Source organism: Panthera leo, chromosome D3, assembly GCF_018350215.1.
Source record: "Panthera leo isolate Ple1 chromosome D3, P.leo_Ple1_pat1.1, whole genome shotgun sequence".
NCBI classification, from domain to species: domain Eukaryota; kingdom Metazoa; phylum Chordata; class Mammalia; order Carnivora; family Felidae; genus Panthera; species Panthera leo.
In genome coordinates, this window is record NC_056690.1 from 6299341 (window position 1) to 6319772 (window position 20432).

A 20432-nucleotide genomic window follows, 5' to 3' on the forward strand; every position below is an offset into this window, starting at 1 on the left:
CGGTCCTCAGCGGGGCCGGTGCACCAGGCGTCCGGGCCCGGGAGCCGTGGCGCTCGGCCTTTCTGTCCCGGGCCCACCCCTCGGCCGCGCTGATTGGCCGCTCCTGGGCCACCCTCCGTCCCCGGGCAGGCAGGGTCTCAGCCTGCGGAAAGTTTTCTGCGCCGGGAGGAAGTTAGACTTTTGGAGATTGTGAGAAAGCAGCTCTCGTGGCTGCAGGGTTCTGGGCGGCCATGGAGGAGCCCCCTTTGCGAGAGGAGGAAGAGGAGGAGGGGGAAGAAGAGGGGGAAGAAGGAGACGAGGCTGGGCCCGAGGGGGCTTTGGGCAAGAGCCCCTTCCAGTTGACCGCCGAGGACGTGTATGATATCTCCTATGTGATGGGCCGCGAGCTGATGGCCCTGGGCAGCGACCCCCGGGTGACACAGCTGCAGTTCAAGATCGTCCGCGTCCTGGAGATGCTGGAGACGCTGGTGAATGAGGGCAACCTGACCGTGGAGGAGCTGAGAATGGAGAGGGACAGCCTCAAGAAGGAGGTGGAGGGGCTGAGGACAGAGGGCTCGGCGGCAGGCAGGGAGGTGAGTGCGGGCTGCAGGGCATGGGAGGAGAGTACCCAGGGGCCCGGAGCCCCTGAAAACAACCACGGCGCCTGTCCAATCCTCAGATTAGAAGCATTGTGATAGCTACATTTAGTGAGCACTTACTAGGTGCTGGGCCCTGTGCCGAGTTTGTTCTGCATCAGGGCCTCCCAGCATTTTTGACGTGACCTAGAGCGGTGGCTCTCCTGCTTTAGCGTGCCGCGGAATCGTCTGGGGTGTTCATTAAAACACACATCACTGGGCCCTAGCCCCAGAGTTTTAGATTCCAGAGGGGGCCTGGAAATCTGCATTTCTAACAGGTTCCATCACATTTTGAGAATCTCGACCTCTAGTAAGAAATAAATTCTAAGGGAGAGAAATCCGTGCCGAGGCCACCAAAAGACACCTACAAGAATGTTCAGAGCACTTTTCTTCAGAAGTGTGCCGAACTGGAGCAAACGCTACAGAAGAGTGGATTTTTAAATTGTGGTATAGTCGCTGTGGAATACTACACAGCAGGGGAAAAGAGCAGCTGTGGGCATGACTCTCGGTGGTGTCACACAGGGAGACAGGAGACCGGCACAAAAGAGAATCTACTGTGGATTTACGTGAAACTGCAGCACAGGCAAAATAACCTGTTTTTATAGAAGACAGATTGGTGGTAACCCCAGGGAGGGGAGAGCAGGAGGAAAGTTCATGGGGAGCTCATCTGGGTGTGGTCACATGGGTGTATACCTATGTTAATAATTCTCGAGCTAGGGGCACCTGGCTAGCTGTCAGAGGAGCGTGTGACTCTTGTTCTCAGAGGTCATGAGTTCAAGCCCCACTTGGGGGTAGAGATTACTTAAAATAAATAAGTAAGTTTTTTAAAAAAATCATCCAGCTATAAACTCAAGATTAGTGCATGTGTGTTATACCTCTATTTTACAGAATTACCTATTATATCACTATCCAATATTGATGAAACAGAAGTTTCAAGAAACAATTTACCCTAACTCACCCTTATTAAACATGATGCGCAATCACACTTGCCTGTTCTATTTTTATGAGTTTTTTTAACTAATTTTTTATTTAAAAATTTTTTTCTTTAATCCTTATTTATTTTTGAGAGAGAGAAAGACAGAGCAAGAGAGGGGAAGGGACAGAGAGAGAGGAAGACACAGAATCTGAAGCAGGCTCCAGTCTCTGAGCTGTCAGCACAGAGCCCAATCGGGCTCGAACTCACAAAGCGTGAGATCGTGACCTGAGCCAAAGTCAGACGCTCGACCGACTGAGCTACCCAGGTGCCCCAGAGTATTTTTTTATTTTACAGTGAGAGAGAGCATGGGCAGGGGAGGGGACAGAGATAGAAAGAACCTTTCTTGTTTCTTAATGTTTATTTATTTTGAGGGAGATAGAGAGCGGGGGAGGGAGAGAGAGAGGGAGAGAGAGAATCGCAAATAGGCTCTGCACTGTCAGCACAGAGCCCGACACAGGGCTCAAACTCATGAACCACAAGATCATGACCTGAGCCGAAGTCAAGGGTAGGTTGGTCCCTTAACAGACTGAGCTACGCTGGTGCCCCATGAAAGAGAGAGAATCTTCAGCAGGCTCCATGCTCAGTATTGGAGCCTGATGAAGGGCTTGCTCCCATGACCCTGAGATTATGACCTGAGCCCAAATCAAGAGTTGGTCGCTCAACCAACTGAGCCACCCAGGTGCCCCTATTTTTATGAGTTTTAAAATTCTTGTTGCAATTGATTGAATTAACACCATGAATTACTAGTGGTCTCCAGCCACAATTGAAAAAAAACAAAACTGTTCTAAGTGGACATCTCACTTAATCCTCTATCAGCATATCCATTTTATAGAAATGGAGGCATAGAATAGTTAAGTGATTTGCCAGGTGACTTTCTTGGAGTAAGAGATGAAGGCAGGGTTTGAGCTCAGAGATGCTAGTCTCAACCTCTGCACACTAAATGCAGACATTTGACCTCATTTGCTGGAATGACATTTGATGAGCAACTTCATAGAGCTGGATCCTGGGGCTGCAGAGGTAAATTAGACAGGAGCCTTCCCTCCCAGAGCTCACATCGAGCGGGAGAGCTAAGACACCCACACCTCCCGAATCACAAACCAAGAAGTGTGCCGGGAAAGGACAACAGGAACAGGGCGCTGACATTCGCAGGGGGAAAAAAGAGTGAAAGTTTCCGGTCGCTTCTCTGGCAAACTTTTATTTCACCTACTCACGTGTCACAGTGACAACAGTGTTTGTGGATACATTTCTGCTTTAGTGTCCGTCATCTAAGGTGGCTGAGAATCATGAGTACCATTCGTAGCCTGGCTTTGAAGACTCGAGAGAAGTTAAATGTCTTGCTCAGGATGGCTCAGCTCACATTCTGAGCTCGTTCCCGTCACCTCCGATTCCAGGAACAAGGATGTGGAGGGAGCCCCACACGGACCATGTACAGTGTGCTCTGCCCAGGGGCTGGGTGATTTTCTGTAGTGGGCACAGCGGACAAGCTTTATCAGGCAGCAGATGAGATGGCATGTTCCTCCCAAACCTTAAACCCTAAGCCCAGAAGTGGGGAAAGGGGCAGAGAGAATGAATGTTTAGCGCCACTAGGCAGTTCATAAAAATACATCTTCTTCCCCTTTTTCTTTTAACTGTGGTAAAGTACACATAAAATTTACCATCGTAACCATTTCTAAGTGCACAGTGAAGTGGCGCTGAAGTATATCCACGCTGTTGTGTAACCATCACCACTGTCCTTGCAGAATTCTTTTCATCTCACAAAACAAACTCTGTCTCCGTTAAACACCAGCTCCTTCTTCCCCCCTCCCCGTGTCTATTTTCTATCTCTGTGAATTTGCCTATTCCGGCTACTACATATAAGAAAATAATATGTGTTTCCTTTTGTCACTGGCTTATTTCACTGACCACAGTGTCTTCAAGGGTCATCCGTGGTATAGCAGGTGTCAGAATTCCCCACCTTTTAACAGCTGAATAATAGTCTGTTGTGTGGAGGTACCATATTTTGTTTGTCCGTGCATCTGTTGGTGGATGCCTGGTTTGCTTCGACTTTTTGGCTAGGGTGAATAATGCTGCTATGAACGTGGATGTATAAATATCTCTTCAAGCCCCTGCTTTCACTGCTTTCAGTATATAATTAGAAGTGGAATTGCTGGGGGGACCCGGCTCAGTCGGTTGAGCGTCCGACTTCGGCTCAGGTCATGATCTCACGGTTCATGAGTTTGAGCCCCGCGTCAGGCTCTGTGCAGACGGCTCAGAGCCTGGAGCCTGCTTCGGATTCTGCCTCCCTCTCTCTCTGCCCCTCCCCCGCTCCTGTGCTTGAGGTCTCTCTCTCTCTCTCGCTCTCTCGTTCCCTCTGTCTCTCAAAAGCAAATATATAAACATTAAAAAAAAAAAAGTATAGGGGTACCTGGGTGGCTCATTCTGTTGTGTCCGACTTCGGCTCAGGTCATGATCTCACGGTTTATGAGTTCGAGCCCCACATTGGGTTCCGCGCTGACAGCTTGGAGCCTGGAGCCTGCTTCAGATTCTGTGCCTCCTTCTCTCTCTCAGCCTTCCCCACTCACACTCTGTCTCTCTCTCTCTCTCTCTCTCTCAAAAATAAATAAACGTTAAAAAATTGTTTAAAAAGAAGTGTAATTGCTGGATCATGGGATAGTTCTGTTTTTAATTTTTTAAGGATCTGCTATAGCATTTTACATTCCCAACAGCAGTACCCAAGAATTCCATCTCCTTTCAATACTTGTTCTTTTCTGTTTTGTCTGTTTACAATAGCCACCCTAATGGGTGCGAGGTAGTTTTTTTCCTTTCCCTTTTAAAAGTTTAAGTTTGGGGCTGCCTGGGCGGCTCCGTCAGTTAAGCGTCCGGCTCTTGGTTTTGGCTCAGGTCATGATCTCACAGTTCAGGGGCTCAGACCCCGCTTCAGGCTACATGCTGTCATGTGCCGACAGCACAGAACCTGCTTAGAGTTCTCTCTCTCTCCCTCTCTCTCTGCCCCTCCCCTGTTCTCTCTCTCTTTCTCCAAATAAATAAATAAAATGGATGGAAGTTCAAAGTTCGAAGGGTAACAAAAGTGTTCGCCTTGAAAACTTTTCCTGCCCAATTCTCTCCACCCCCAGCCAACCACTTACCCTCCCTGGAAAAAATTAAAATGATCAGTTTCTTGTGTGTCCTTCCAGAGGTACTTTATGCAAACAAAAGCAGATATGAAAATATTTTTTTCTTTTTTATACAGATGGTATTATAATATATACCCAGCTCTGCCTTTTGTGTATTTTCACTTAACATAGCATGGAAGTTGAGTTAAATCGGGATGAAGAGCTTCTTCATCTTTTAATGGCTTTGAAAACTTCCATTGTACAATATCAGTTATTCAACCTGAGGGTTCTTAACTCGAAGTTCTTAGATGCCCAAGGGAATCGTGATTCTAATCCAAGAGGTCCATGCCCTGGCATGGGAAAAAATTATATTTTCATTTTCATCAACCTCCACCTGAAATGTGTCATTTTCTTCAGTTGCAAATATAGACGACAGACCACAGTAATAATAGCAGTACCTGTGGCAGTCACCAGTGGAAACCGCAGATATTTTCAAGTCCTGTAACAATATAGTTCCCATCTTAAAGCTTTGTGTTTGTTCAGTATTTTACTAGACCTGCCTCTAGATCACCTTATTTTTTTCTTAAGTTTATTTATTTTGAGAGAGATCTCAGGAGCAAGTGGGGGAGGGACAGAGAGAGAGGGACAGAATCCCAAGCATTCTCCACACTGTCTGTCACCACAGAGCCTGACATGGGGCTTGAACTCACGAACCATGAGATCATGACCTGAGCCAAAAATCAAGAGTCAATGCTTAACCGACTGAGTCACCCAGGTGCCTCTAGATCACCTTATTTGATAAAGAAGTAGATATAGGGGCGCCTGGGTGACTCAGTCGGTTGAGTGTCCAGCTCTTGATTTCAGCTCAGGGCATGATCCAGGGTTGTGGGATTGAGCCCTGCTTCAGGCTCTGTGCTGAGTGTGGAGCCCACTTAGGATTCTCTGTCTCTTCACTCTGCCCCTCTCCCTGGCTCACACTCTCTCTCTCAAAAAAAAAAAAAAAACAACAACAACAGAAGAAGAAGAAAATACACATCAAAGTATTTATATACACACACAAAACACATATACGTATATGTATATATCCATATACAAAAGTAATATTTATATATATTATTTATTCACTCACAGTTTTTCTCAACTATTTGAGCAGACATTATGTTAGTTGCAGGATTAGTAGAAGATTAGGACCCTTTACCCTAAAATCTCACAAGACACACTATTGCATCGTGACAGTAAATGATTAAATTCAGGGGAAAAAGGTCATAGAATACTAAGATCTAATATACTATCCCTATTCAAAATTCATGATAATGCCCTTTACAGCATCTTCTTTCTGGTGCAGAATCTAGTCCAGGGTTACATAGTACCTTTAGTTGACACGCTTCTTTAATCTTGAAGAGTTCCTGAGCTTTTCCTTGTGTTTTACAACCTTGACATCTTTGAAGATTATATATCAGTTTGTTCGTAGAACGTCCTTCAATTTAGGTTTGTTTTGATGTGCCATCGTCATCGTTAGATTCAAGATACGCAGTTTAGCAGGAATACCACTGGAGAGATGCTGTGCCCTTCTCAGTGCGATGTATCAGGAGGCACCTGCTTCAGTTTGTGATTATTGGTGATGTTAACTTGCATCACTTGGTTAACGTGGTGTCTGCGAGATTTCTGTACTGTAAAGGTGCCTTTATTCCCTTTGTAATTCATAAGTTGTTGTAGGAAGATGCTTTGAAACTGTGCAAAATATTCTATTCCCCAACAGATTTTCACCCTAAAGTTTTAGATCCATTCCTTAGTCTTGCCTGAACCAATTATTACTAAGTTGGTTGCAAACGGATAATTTTTTTTTAACTCTGTCATCTTCTGCACTTATTACTTGGCCTTCTGCTGTAAGATACAAATTCCCCTCTTCCTCTCCTGTACTCATCAGATCTCTCCAGAGACACAGAACCAATAGGAGAAATAGCTCTCAATATAAAGAGGATAGTTATTTGAGGAATTGGTTCATGCGGTTATGGAGGCTGAGAAATCTTACTTAAAATCTGCAAGTTGCAAGCTGGAGAACCAGTGAATCCTGTGAACTGGGGGTGGGGGGCTGATGGTGGAAATCCTGGTCTGGATCCCAAACCCCAAGAACCAGGAGTGTCAATGTCTGAGGACAAGAGAAGAAGGGATGTCCTGTATCAACTGAGGGAGCTCAAATTCACCCTCTTTCCCCCTTTCCTTCCATGTGGGCCCTCAGGCCCTCAGTGGATTGGATGATGCCCGCCCCGCCCCCCAGCTGCTTTAGTCAGCTCATCAAACCAAATGCTAATATCTCCCAGAAACACCTTCACCGACACACCCAGAAATGTTTAAACCAGCTTTCTGGGCATCCCTTAGCCCAGACAAGTAAAATTAGACACATAAAATTAGCCATCACATCCCCATTAATTAGTTAGTTGATTTAAATTTTAAATATGAACTCCTGAATTCTCTTTTTATGTGAACTGTTACTGTCCATTCCTGTTATTACTCGTTTTGATACTCAAATTGTTCTCAGTCTGGCCAGGGGGAACTCCTTCAAACTGTCATTTTGACGTTTTGTTCCCTTCCACAAGGAAACGTTCCAGGCTCATCTTATAGTTTTCCTGTTCCAACCCTGAAATCAGCCATTCTCCAAGGAGCCTTGGCTGTTTACTTGGAGAATGGTACTTAGAACTTTTGCTTCTTTACCATCAACCAAACACTTCCAACAGGCAGCGTCTCATCCGATAGGGTGCCTGGGAGTAACAAAACAGAATTTTCCTTTCTGGGGTGGACAGTCCATCTTTTTACTTTTTTTTAAGAAAATTTTTTTAATGTTTATTTTTTTTTTGAGAGAGAGAGAGAGTGCGAGCAGGGGAGGAGCAGAGAGAGAGGGAGACAGAATCTGAAGCTGGCTCCTGTCAGCACAGAGCCCGACGCGGGGCTCGAACCCACGGACCACAAGATCATGACCTGAGCTGAAGTCGGACGCTTCACCGACTGAGCCACCCAGGGACCCCAACCGTCCAAGTGCATGAGGGAAACTGTATAAGCAACCCGGTATCTTTTCTTACAGGTAAACCTGGGACCAGACAAAATGGTGGTTGACCTGACAGATCCCAACCGGCCACGCTTCACTCTGCAGGAGCTAAGGGATGTGCTCCAGGAGCGCAACAAACTCAAGTCCCAGCTGCTGCTGGTGCAGGAAGAGCTGCAGTGCTATAAGAGGTGGGGCTCTGATGCCGTGGGGACCCCTGCACTGAAGGACCAGACCCCGTCTGGAATTCCGTGATGTGCTATGTGTTCGTTCTTGTGTTCGCTTGGCCAGTTTCTCAAAGACCTAGTATTCCTGGGGAATAGCAGTGAACAAAACAGAGAAAGTCCATGCTAGTCTAGGGGAAGACCAGCAATCAACAAGGAGATCTGAAATGCACACACAGGATGATGGCGACAAGTGGTCTAAAAAATGTAAAACAAGGTGACACGGGGCGCCTGGGTGGCTCGGTCGGTTAAGCATCTGACTCTTGATTTCGGCTCAGGTCATGATCTCACAGTTAGTGAGCTAGAGCCCCACTCTGCTCACAGGGCAGAGGCTGCTTAGGATTCCCTCTCTGCCCCTCTCCTGCTTCCTCGCTCTCTCTCAAAATCAATCAATGAACAAAACAAAACAAAACATCTTTCAAAACAAGGTGAGGGGCGCCTGGGTGGCTCAGTAACTTACGCATCCGACTTCGGCTCAGGTCACGATCTTCCAGTTTGTGAGTTCAAGCCCCGCGTCGGGCTCTGTGCTGGGAGCTCGGAGCCTGGAGCCTCCTTTAGATTCTGTGTCTCCCTCCCTCTCTACCCGTCCCCCACTCAGATTCTGTCTCTCAAAAATGAGTACACGTGAAAAAAAAAAAAAAACAAGCAAACAAGGTGACATACGACAGCAAAGCAAAGTGCTAGGGAATGGAGGGATCCTGTTTTACATGGCGCAGTCAGCTCAGACCCCTCTGAGGTCAATGACAAGAAGTAGCCGACCATGTAAGGACTGGTAGGGCAAAAGTGGAGCAGAAGTGCTAAGACCCTGATGTGGGAACCAGCTTGACCAATAAGAGACCCCCCATGGTGGAAGTTGTAACGTAGGTGGAGGTGTGCCACACCTGTGGGCCACAGGAAGGAGCTCTAGTTTTATTGTTAAGTGTAACGAGAAGTCATTGGAAAGTTTTAATCAAGGAAATGACAAGATCCAATTTACTGTTTTAAAAGATCAACACGAGGGGCACCTGGCTGGCTCATTCGGTAAAGCATGCAAGTCTTGATCTCGAGGTCATGAGTTCAAACCCCATGTTGCGTATAGAGCTTACATTTTTTAAAAAGTGTAGAATAAAATATCAATGTGGTAACTCGATAGCTGAACTACTTGTTTATGTCAGAAATGTCCTCGTTCCTCAGAAATACACACCGAAGTATTTAGGAATAAGGGGGTAAGGTGTCTCCAGCTTCCTCTCAAGTGGTTCAGAAAGAAGACAGATACGTGGATGGATGGGTAGATGGGTGGGTGGGTGGGGATGGATGGATGGATAGGCAGGTAGGTAGATAGAGACATAGATGAACAATTGGGAGATTTGGATAAAGGGCATATAGGAAATCTTCATACTGATTTTACAATTTTTCTGTAAGTTTGAAGTTATATAAAAATTAAAAGTTATGAAAGATCATAATAGGGGCACCTGGCTGGCTCAGTGGGTAGAACGTGTGACTCTTGATCTCAGGTTGTGAGTTCAGGTCCCATGTTGGATATGGAGATTACTTAAAAATAAAATCTAAAAAAAAAAAAAAGATCACAATAACACATGTAGGGAAAAGATTGTAGGACAAGCAAGAGAGGCAATAAGAAGCTGTTAACATGCCGGGTTTGGACTTTGCTATATCCATCTGCATCCTGTTTCCCAAAATATTTTCTTTCATGCCGTCACTTCTAGAAAAGGGGGCTCTGTGGTCGAATAACTCTGAGAAACCGTTGAGTTGAACAACACGGGTTCTCTTAAAGGCAGAAGAGGGAAAGACAAAGAGAATGAACGACTCAGCACCAGGTGATACTTATCAATGTATAAATATTACACGTGCCAGGACTCTGCCAGGTGTATTCGAAGCATCAGGTCCATTAGTATTCACAGCAAGGTGAGTTACGGTAACGTTACCCGCAAGGTGTTCTAAGGTCCAGGGAGGTCAATGCCTGCCGAAGTCCCACGGCTCGTGGTGGCTACAGTAAGACATGACCTCAGACAGTGTGATTATCAGAGCCCGTGCTTTTAATTCTTGGCCACGTTTACAAGTAAGAACATAGGCTGGTTCAAAACAAGGCAAAGTCCAAGGGACACCACTCTTCTGCTTTACCCCCCGCCCCGCGGCATTACGTTTGAATTTGCTTAAGGTAGACTCATTAAGACGTCAGCGGTACAGTAAAAAAAAAAAAAAAAAAAAAAAGTTGTAGCGAGCCACATCCAGAAGGCCCGAGTTCTGGCAACAGGAACTTAATTTTCTTCCTTCTGCTGAGGTTGGAACCGTGTTAACGGAAAGACCTGTCTTCGTCTCATTTAGGAAGTCCTTCAGACACACGTAGTTAGATGTGGGAATGGCGGAACGGCTGGCGCTGGAGCAGCTTGTTAGCGAATAAAGAGACACACCTTACTTCCAGGTCCGAATTCCCAGAGAACGGTAGCTGTGCACGTCCCGTCTGGTATAGGCCAGTAGACAGCAGGACTCTGCTTACTCACGCGGGTCCTACATTCGGGAGAAACTGGCATGCCAGCTGAGGTGTTCTCCTAGCGACCGCATCAGTTTGGAGTTCCAAGCTCCAGTGGTTTTGTTTGTTTTGTTTGGTTTTTAACTAGGCTTCACGCCCAACGCGGAGCCCAACGCGGGGCTCGAACTCATGACCGTGAGATCAAGACCTGAGCTGAGGTCGAGAGTCGGGCGCTTGACCCACTGAGCCACCCAGGCGCCCCTAATGATAGTTTTGAATTGAGGCAGTGGTGGGAGGCTTCCAAAGATGGCCACGATTTTTCCCATCCTGCATGCCTTTGGCAATGAGACTTTTCCAGCCTCTAGAGGTAGAGTCTGTTTCCCCTTTCCTTCAGTCTGGGCAGCCCGGTGACTTGCCTTGACCGGTGGAATGTAGTGGAAGTGATGCTGTGTGGCTTCTGCGGTGAGGGTGCCGGGAGACCTCGCAGCTTCCATTTTTATCCTTGTGGAATGCTTGAGACCATAGTTCTGTGAGGAAGCTCAAGGAAGTCCCACGGAGAGGTCACACAAAGGAGAAGTGAGGTGCCCCAGCTGTGTCTGGATGACCCATCAAGCCAACCATAAAAATGGAGTCATCGTAAGAAATCCTAAATCTTCCTTGTTTCCAATCACTGTGTTTTGGGGCGTTATGCAACAAGAGATGATGGAAGGGGGGATTTTATTAATAATAAATTAATAATGTATTAATATTAATACTAAAGTAAATATAGAAATAATAATGTCAAGTAATAAGAGCTCACTCTTTGCAAAGGACAGAGAAGGATGAATCCTGCCCTGTGACATTCATACCTAAAGAGGTGTCTTAGTCAGCTGGGTCGCCATAACAAAATACCATAGACCGGGTGGTTTAAACAGTAGGGATATTTTCTCATAATTCTGGTGGGTAGAAGTCCAAGATCAGGGTGCCAGTATGGTCAGTTCTGACTCTTCCTGGCTTCTTGCACATGGCAGAGAGAGCAAGCCCTCAGATGTCTCCTCTTACAAGGGCTCTGATCCAACCATGTCCCCCCTCCATGACCTCATCTAAACCTGGTTGTCTCCCAAAGGCGTCATCTCCAAATACCATTACACTGGGGCTTAGGGCTTCCATATGAATTCTGGGAGACACAATTCAATCTGTAGGGAGGAGGAAACACCACGCGCTTAAATTTGCCAGCAGGTGCCACAGCAAAATACCTAGGTGGATACAACGAGCTATGCCATTGAAATATTGCATTGTGGGGTGCCTGGGTGGCTCAGTCAGTTGAGTGTCTGTCTCTTGATTTTAGCTCAGGTCATGATCCCAGGGTTGTGGGATCAAGCCCTGCATTTGGCTGGAGTCTGCTTGAGATTCTGTCTCCCTCCCTCTGCCCCTCCCCTGCTTGCATGTACACACGTGCCCTCTCTCTCTCTAACATAAAAAAAGTTAAAAATTTGGGAGGTGTCTGGGTGGCTCAGTCAGTTAAGCCTCTGACTCTTGACTTTGGCACAAGTCATAATCTCACAGTTCATGAGATTGAGCCCTGTGTCTGGCTCCGTGCTGACAGCGAGGAACCTGCTTGGGATTCTCTCTCTCTCTCTCTCTCTCTCTCTCTCTCTCTCTCTCTCTGTCTCTCTCTGTCTCTCTCTCTCCCTCTCCTCTCTCTCTTCCCCCCTCCCTCCTTTCTCTCTCTCAAAATAAACAAATAAACTTAAAAAAATTAAAACTAAAATTTTTTTGAAATATTGCATTGTGGTCAGGTTTCTTTTTGTTGCAAGTGACAGAAATCCAATTCAAACTAGCTTAAGTACAAAAGAGAATTTACTGACCCACAGAGTTGGAAACGATCTTGGGATTGCCTTCAGAAATAAAGAAAAAACTGCAGTTAAGGCCTCAGGGTTGGAGCCAGGGACTTGGTGCCTCTTTCTCTCCTCCTTGCTTCTCTTTGTTTGTTGGCCTCATTATCTTGTGTTGTAGACACACCTGCTAGGAATCTTAGGAAACATGGCTGCTGGCGATCCCAGTTGACCAAGTGAGAGAGAACAGCTTTCTTCCAGCTTCTGTACATCAGGTCCAGGGAAATACTCTGGTCCTCTTTGAGTCAACCGACCTCAATATCTTATCAGTCAATATCAATTTAGCTCTTGTTACCATTTGACTTACTATATATTTTTTACTTTATTTATTTATTTATTTATTTATTGACTCCTTCCTTCCCCAGTGGAAAAATACGAATTGCATGATAGGAGATAATTTTGTCTGTTTTGTTCACTGCTACAGTGCTTTGGCACAGGATGTGGCTTAATAAATATTTGTTGAGTGAATGTCAGGTGCTGTGTAAGATCTCACTTAGTCACTCAATCCTAGATGGCAGTTACTCTTATTATTCTCACTTTATTGATTAGAAAATCAAGGCTTCAGTTACAGAATTGGTATGTGGTCATATTCCTAGAGACTGGAGAAAGTTGAAGTGCTAGCCAATGCAGTTGGACAAGAGAAAGAAAGAAGAGGATCGGCATTGGAAACCTGGGAGGAAGAGTCTCATGATTGGAAGCAGAATCTCTCTGACTCTAGCTTTCAGTTATTACTAATATAATAATTATTATTAAGACCCTTCACTTTCAGAGCTGCAGCGACAGAAGGTCTGCCATAAAACAACCCATTTATTTGGCCCCTTTTCCCCAGTGGTCTGATTCCACCAAGAGAAGGCTCAGGAGGACGAAGAGAAAAAGATACCCTTGTCACCAGGCCCAGCAATGCCAGAAGTAACAAGGAGGAGAAGACCATCATAAGGAAGTTGTAAGTTACCCTGCTGCCCCATTGCCACCGAATCATTGCCAAAGGAAGGAGTGGGGGCCCGAGGAGGCTGGCCAGCTACCCAGGGTGGAGAGGTCCTGCTGTCCTGTTGGTGGTACTGCAGCTGATAGGAAAATTCAGAGAAGTATTATAATATCTGTTAGACAGCAGTCTAAGCACTTAACATACATTAATTCATTGACTTTTCACAGTGACCTTAGGAGGTAGGAACTGTCATTATCCCCATTCTGCACGTGGTAAAATAGATACAGAGAGATACGGTAATTTGCCTGAAGTCACACAGATAGTAAACAGCGAAGTCAGGATTTGAACCCAAGGAAGTTCAGATGCTACACTGCTGCCTCCCTATGATATAATAATACTACAAATAATACTTATTAGGGTGTAAGGGGGACTCACGGGGTGCCTGGATGGCTTAGTTGATAGAGCGTGCAACTCTTGATCTTGGGGATGTGAGTTCGAGCCCCACGTTGAGTGCAGAATTTACTTAAAAAAAGGAGGGTGGCCTGATTCATTACTTCTCTTACTTCCAACTTTGGAGGACCCTGTGTCTCCCAGCATTGGGCCACATAATGTAGTTTCCTTTGAATACTCCCCTCATGTTTATGCTCCCTTGTTAATCCGTCATTTCTCCGGGTGCTAAGCCTCAAACCATAGTGTGTGTGGTACTTGTTTAAAATTCAGATTCTCAGAAATCAAGTCTAGGATGAAGCCCAGAAGTCTGGATTTCTGATAAATCCCCTAGGCAGCTCTGATGTGGAGAACCCTTGAACCACACCTCGAGAGGTGCCTTCTCGGTCACCAGGTGCCGGTACAACGAGGCACGGCTTTCTCCCACCCCTCCATGAAGCAAACAGCCTGTTTGCCTTGGCTGTCCTGAGAATGTCTGGCCTGGAGACAGTTACCTGCCCCCGATCTCTTGGACAGAAACTGAGAAACAGCCTCAGTCAGGGATCTCAAACTTAAATGCCTATGGGGGCCAGGCACTTAATGTTGATGAGTGTTGGGGTGGGGGGGACATTTGCCAGGGTCCTGGCAAGAAACAAATTGCACACGTTAAAGGGGTGACTGAAAAGATTTAAAGAAGGGACATCTTACAGACATGAGCGGGGTTACACTTTGGGGAGTCCTGGAAGGCTTTCATGAGGAGGTGACATTCAAACTGGGCCCTGAAAGACCATGAAGACCGAGAGAAAAGCATTCTTGGCAGAGGGAACAGCATGCATAAAGGCAAGGCAGGAGATGAATGGAGGGGAGGCTGGAGATTAGTGGTGGTAGTGGAGGCGGTGGGGGGATGGCGAGGGTCCCACTAAGGAGTTTGAATTTCACTCTGAGAACTTCGCTAAGACATGGAGGGTTTTAAGCAGGGGGGCAACGGGACCACATTTACCTGTAAAAGCTCATCTGGCTGCCTGATGGAGGAGGTGTGGGGGCAGAGTCAAAGCAGGGCCTAGGGGTGTGTTTCTTTCCCAGGGAAGCCTCTCCTGAGGCAAAGTAATAAAACGAAAGAGCATCTCCATTCCACTCTAGGTGTCATTTCTGAAGGTGTTTTTTTAGCACTTTTATTGTCTGGACAGCCCATGTAGATAAGGCTTCCGGGGGGCATAAACTGCTGGTTTCTTTGTGCCTCTTCTAGGAAAGTTCTTTGGGCCCCTTAGAGAGTTTGAGCCTGAGATGGGCAAAAAAAAAAAAAAAAAAGAAAAAAAAGCCAGCCTGAGGTCATATGTCTAATGAGCACGAGGCCACAATTTCGTGGTCAGACCAGCTCATTGAATGAACGAACGAACGAACAAATGAATGACTTTCTGAGGAAGTAGGTCATGCTAAGAAGGACATTTGTCTTTATCCTGAGAACAATGGGGAGCCATGGAAAGGTTTCAGCTGCAGAATGACTTAGCTCTGTATAGTGACACGGTCACTCTGGCTGCCGCGTGAGTGTGTTCTAGGGGGTGGCGGGAAGGCTGTTGGACTGGGGGGTGGCAGTGGAGGAGAGGAGAAGTGTTGGGATTAGGAACATATTTGGGGCATGATGACTAACATGTAGCAGATGGGGGGGAGGAGCTGAGAACAACTCCCAGGTTCCCGGGCGTGAATGACGAGGCGGGGGATGGTGTCACTTCCTGAGACTGGGTACCGGTGGGGGTGGGCAGTGCGTCCAGGTTCAGGGGAGAGTGACTGAGCCCTAACGCCTGAGCCCGAACACGCGTCCAGGGCCTGCCCCAGCCATCGCTAGCAGAGCGGCTCACGGTCCTAAGGGGTTTATCTTTGACAAGAAGCACGAGGCCGCATTCCTGTCACTGCCTTTCCAACCCACCAGCCAGCTCTGGGTCTCTCTCATAGCTGAGCCTAGCAAGCGCTGAGACTGAGCGTTGCACTCAACCCCCAGACAGCATGCTTCCTTTTCAAAGCTTTGCATATGAGGGGGGAGACACTGAACGCTTGGTATTCGTGTCTCGGGGGGTATCTCTGTGTTTCATCTGAGCATTTACATGCCCATCTTTATTCATTGCAAAGATCCGTCTTATAATTGGAGGTCGCGCACATGTTTCCTCCACGATAAACCTCCTGAAATTGAAAAAGGTGTCGGACACCATCTTTCGGCACAGCACAGGGGTTGAGTGGGCTCTGGGTCCTCCAAGTCCTGGTTCCACAACTTACCGTGTGACCTTGGGCCTGTCACTGAACCTTGCAGGGCCTCGGTGTGCTAATCTATAAGATGGGGACGTTGATGGTACGCAGCTCATCGAGCTGTTTTGAGTGTGAAGTGAGCTGACGGAAGGAAGGCCCTAGACAGTGTCTGCCCCTCGTGAGTCCGTGACCCGCAAGAGCCTCTTACAGATGCTTCGGGGTTCTGCACCCCTCGTCTCATTCTCCGTGTGCCCTTGACCCCTCCCTCTCTTCACACAGGTTCTTTTTCCGATCAGGGAAGTAGACACAGCTCTAAGGCCACGACTAAGGCAGAGGGTCTCGGACTCAACAAGGCAACGCGCCAAGACTCCCAGACACATCTCTCGGTGCCACGTATATGCACCGTCCTCGCTCATTTGTTTCCCCTGAAAGCCACCAAGGAGGAAGGAGGGGAGGCGCTCTCATGATCACTGTCTGCCAGGCTGCAGAACTGGACACCCCTGGGCGCTTGGCTTGGGCAAGACAGGAGAAGGAAAGCAAAACAAGACCTAATTCCTGCTCCATTCAGCCTCGCTGGGGGGGGGGCCTCCAGCGTGTGCATGCGCCTTCCACTTGTCTGGTCCCGCAGGTGACCCTCGTCTCTACCATGTGGTAGCGGCAAAAATGCATGAGCCCACAGGGAGAGGGGAGGAGAGAACGCAGGAAAAAATGGTAATGACATTCCAGTGATTTCATGGATATGTAGTGAATATTCGATTTTGCTTCACGTGACTTTACATGATTTTACATGATTTTGTATCAAAGTAAAACGACTTTTATACTTTCTTGGAGTGTTTTAGAGTGGTCTTATGTGAGGGGCTTTAACCGTTCAGACCCTCACGTGCCAGATCTGTGAATTGTATGTATGTACGTATATGCATATTGCAGATGGTGGTATATATACGGTGCAGATATATTGCAGTGACTCTGACACACCAGCATTTTGTGTGTCGCTATGAGAGAAAAAGAATGCCGCAAATTATTATTTTTGACAACAGTTCCCAAGACAACCAAAGCATCTCGAGAAAGAAGAACAAAGCTGGAGGTATCACCGTCCCAGATTTCAAGATACACCACCAAGCTGCAGTAGTCCAAACAGTATGGTGCCGGCACAAAAAAACAGACGCACAGATCAATAGAATGGAATAGCCCAGAAATAAGCCCACACTTATATTGATCTAGGATCAACTGATCTATGACAAAGGAGGCAAGAATACACAGTGGGAAAAGACAGTCTCTTCAACAACTGCTGCTGGGAAAACTGAACAAATCGTAACATTAAGATGCTATTGATTTCAAGGCTCATCCTGATTTCAAAGATGTTAAAACGTGAGGGGAAAATGCACGTAGGATTCGGTGAAATACAGTGCAGGGAACAGGGAAGCTAATGAGCCTGCTGGACGTCCCCTGTGAGCCTGGCGTCCTGGTAAGGAACCCTGCCTTGCTGAATGTTTTGCCTGCTGAATGGATTACCTCGTTTACTCCTGTAACGACCCGGGGAGGTGGGGACCGGCACTAACTCCCCCTCCCCCCCCCTCCGGTTTACAGATTTGGAAGGTGAAACTCCAAAAGGTGAAAGTACCTTCCGCGAGGCCACGTCGCTAGGAAGTGGCTGCCCCAGATGCAGGTGAAGGCCTGATTCTAAGGCCTAGGTTCCTATCTGCAAAGTGAAACGTACACTGCCTCTCCAAGCAGCACTAATGCGAACGATGAATGCGCATCTCGCCTGCACCGTTTTGAGGACCTTATGCGCGCTGCCTCACCGCACCCCTGTGCGATGGGTATTGTCATTCCCGTGGGCCACCCAAGGTTACAGCACCCTAGGGCTGAGGGGCTCGTCCGGGGCCCCAGCTCACAAGTGGCGGAAGTCGGACCTGAACCCAGATACAAACCCCACAACCCAGACTCCGCCCACTCTGCCTCCTGAGAAACGCTGGCCACGCTGAGTCCCGTCCAGAATGCTATCTCGGCAGAGCCTTCCTTCCATCAGGGGCTCCTGACTGCTACTCCCAGATTTGCTGCAGTCCTCACTGGGTGCTGTTGTCTTCATGGAGGGAGGGAGGGGAAAGGTTTCTGCACCTTGGAGGGGAGAACCAGCTGGGGAAACAAATATGCATCCTGCCGTCCGTCTGCACCCCACGCAGAGGCTGTGCGGAGACCACACCCAGGGGCGGTGAGGTCACAAAGCAGAGTGTGTGTGGGGGGGGGGGGGGGGGGGGGGGGGGGCGCAGGGCTGTGTCTTTTGCAGGACTGTGGAGCAGGCTCCACTCCTGGGAATGACATTTAAAGTCCATCCTCCGAAGCACCAGCCTTACATCCTGAGTCCCAGCAATGGCAGCCAACTCCCCTACACCTGACTCATTCCTGCCTTGGTTTCCCGATCTCCCGGCTGCAGGATGACCATAAAGTCTAGAAGCAGACAGATCATTGTGTGCTGCTGTCAGTAAAGCCTACTTAAACGGATCACCTGCATTTTCAGACTTGGGGGTCCCCCTGTATCAATGCTTAGCTGCCCCTTTCTCCCTCTCGAGGATAGATAAGGCAAGAAAACCCACTCAAAAAGAAATGTCGGAGAGCCTGAGTGGCTCAGTTAAGCATCCAACTTCGGCTCAGGTCACGATCTCATGGTTTGTGAGTTCAGGCCCTGGGTTGGACACGCTGCTGTCAGCGCAGAGCCCTCTTCGGATCCTGTCTCCCTCTCTCTCTGCCCCTCCCCCCCAAAATAAATGAACATTTAAAAAAAGAAAGAGAAAAAGCAATGTCAAGTTAAAACAGCCTTCGGGGAGCCTGGGTGGCTCAGTCAGTTAAGCATCTGACTTCACATGATCTTGAGGTTTGTGAGTTCGAGCCCCGCGTTGGGCTCTGTGCTGTCAGTGCAGAGTCCGCTTCGGATCCTCTGTCCCCCTCTCTCTCCCCTCATCCCCTGCTAGAGCGCTCTCTCAAAAATAAACATTAAAAAAAAAAGGTGACAGTTAAAAGAGTGCTCAGATATTACCAGCTCTTGGTGAAATCAGACACTGGGGTGTGGGAGTTCCAGAAGGTAAGTCCTGGGAGCATTTCTCTTGGAGCTGGGGCCTGGTGCGACCACAGGAAACAGCTACAGTTGCTCCCACACTGCGGGCTTTCTTCAACAAACCCAGCACAGGGAGGAACAGGCTGAAAAGTTGGGGTTTCACAAGGCACAAGAAGCGGTCACTGTAGCGATCATCTTTAAAAAAGAAATATGACCAGAGGGGCACCTGGGTGGCTCAGTCGGCCGAGCATCTGACTCTCGATTTCGGCTCGGGTCATGATCTCATTGTGTGAATTTGAGCCCTGCATCGGGCTCTGTGCTGACAGCGTGGAGCCTGTTTAGGATTCTCTCTCTCTGCTCCCCCCCCTCCACTTGTGCTCTCTCAATAAACTTAAAAAATATTTTTAAAAAACAAATCAATACAGCAACTATCAGAGAGCGGAGGCTCTTCACCATCAGTTCTGGGCGCTCGTGAACAGCAAATGGTAGAAACAACGCCAAGTTTTAATCCGAACAGCAAACATCAATGACAGGCAGTGCTCCACAGCGTTTCTTGCACGAACTCAACCCTCTCAATCACACACACACCAGCACCGCCCTGTGCCGGGCGCGCAAAGCTGTCACCTGCCCGAGGACACACAGCTGCGAAGTGGGTGGAAACAGAGGTTCCGTTCCAGGGCTGAGTGCACTCGGCCACCAGACCATTCTGTCCCCTCTGAGGCGAAGACATAATAATCCACGGCGCCTGAATCCTCAGGACCCCCCTGCGTGTCAGGGGGGCAGAGGCTGTTCTCACATGACGGGCAAGCTTCAGAGAAGGAAAGGGATTTGTGCAGGGGGACAGGCTGACAAACACTTAAAGCTGGTGCTGGCACCAAACCTCTGGCTCGTAAACCAAAATTAATTAAAAATAAATATTTAAAAAATAAATGAATACAAATAAAAAAGTAAATATTTTGAAAATGAATACAAATAAAAAAGACAAATATTTTAAAAATAAATGAATACAAATAAAAAATAAATATTTTAAAAATAAATACAGGGGCGCCTGGGTGGCTCAGTCGGTTAAGCGGCCGACTTCAGCTCAGGTCACGATCTCATGATCCGTGAGTTCGAGCCCCGCGTCGGGCTCTGGTGCTGACCGCTCAGAGCCTGGAGCCTGTTTCAGAGTCTGTGTCTCCCTCTCTCTCTGCCCCTCCCGTGTTCATGCTCTGTCTCTCTCTGTCTCAAAAATAAATGTTAAAAAATAAATAAATAAATAAATAAATAAATACAAAGAAAAAACAAGATAAATATTTTTAAAATAAGTGAATACAAATAAAAAATATTTAAAAAATAAATGAATACAAATTAAAAAAACAAAAAAACAAAAACAAAAAAACCCAAGGACTCTATCCACTGTCCCCATCCGCCCTAGTGCCCAGAGAGGAAGGGAACCAACAGCTGACAGAGGGCAGCTGGTGGAGTGCATGGTGGGGACAGAGATCTGGTGGGAGCAACTTCC

At 47.3% G+C, this 20432-nt stretch overlaps 1 protein-coding gene and 1 long non-coding RNA gene across 2 annotated transcripts; one reads left to right on the forward strand and one right to left on the reverse strand.

The window, feature by feature from the left end:
- Positions 1–43: 43 nt before the first annotated feature.
- Positions 44–16701, forward strand: RILPL2 (Rab interacting lysosomal protein like 2). The gene is made up of 4 exons (XM_042911317.1): positions 44–572; positions 7762–7913; positions 13117–13230; positions 16156–16701. Exons 1-4 carry the CDS (start codon positions 231–233, stop codon positions 16178–16180), a joined length of 633 nt encoding a protein of 210 aa, XP_042767251.1. The 5' UTR covers positions 44–230; the 3' UTR covers positions 16181–16701.
- Positions 13077–18106, reverse strand: LOC122204103. Its single transcript, XR_006195492.1, has 3 exons — positions 17498–18106; positions 14639–14917; positions 13077–13351 (listed from the first exon to the last, which is right to left on the reverse strand). It is a non-coding gene; the product is annotated as an uncharacterized LOC122204103 (long non-coding RNA).
- Positions 18107–20432: the final 2326 nt, after the last annotated feature.

Bases quoted from the DNA above. Each gene is read 5' to 3' on its own strand.
- RILPL2 (XM_042911317.1), top strand. From the start codon at position 231: ATGGAGGAGCCCCCTTTGCGAGAGGAGGAAGAGGAGGAGGGGGAAGAA. The intron at 573-7,761 runs GTGAGTGCGGGC...CTTTTCTTACAG, and splicing joins GCTCGGCGGCAGGCAGGGAG to GTAAACCTGGGACCAGACAA. The intron at 13,231-16,155 runs GTAAGTTACCCT...CTCTTCACACAG, and splicing joins AAGACCATCATAAGGAAGTT to GTTCTTTTTCCGATCAGGGA.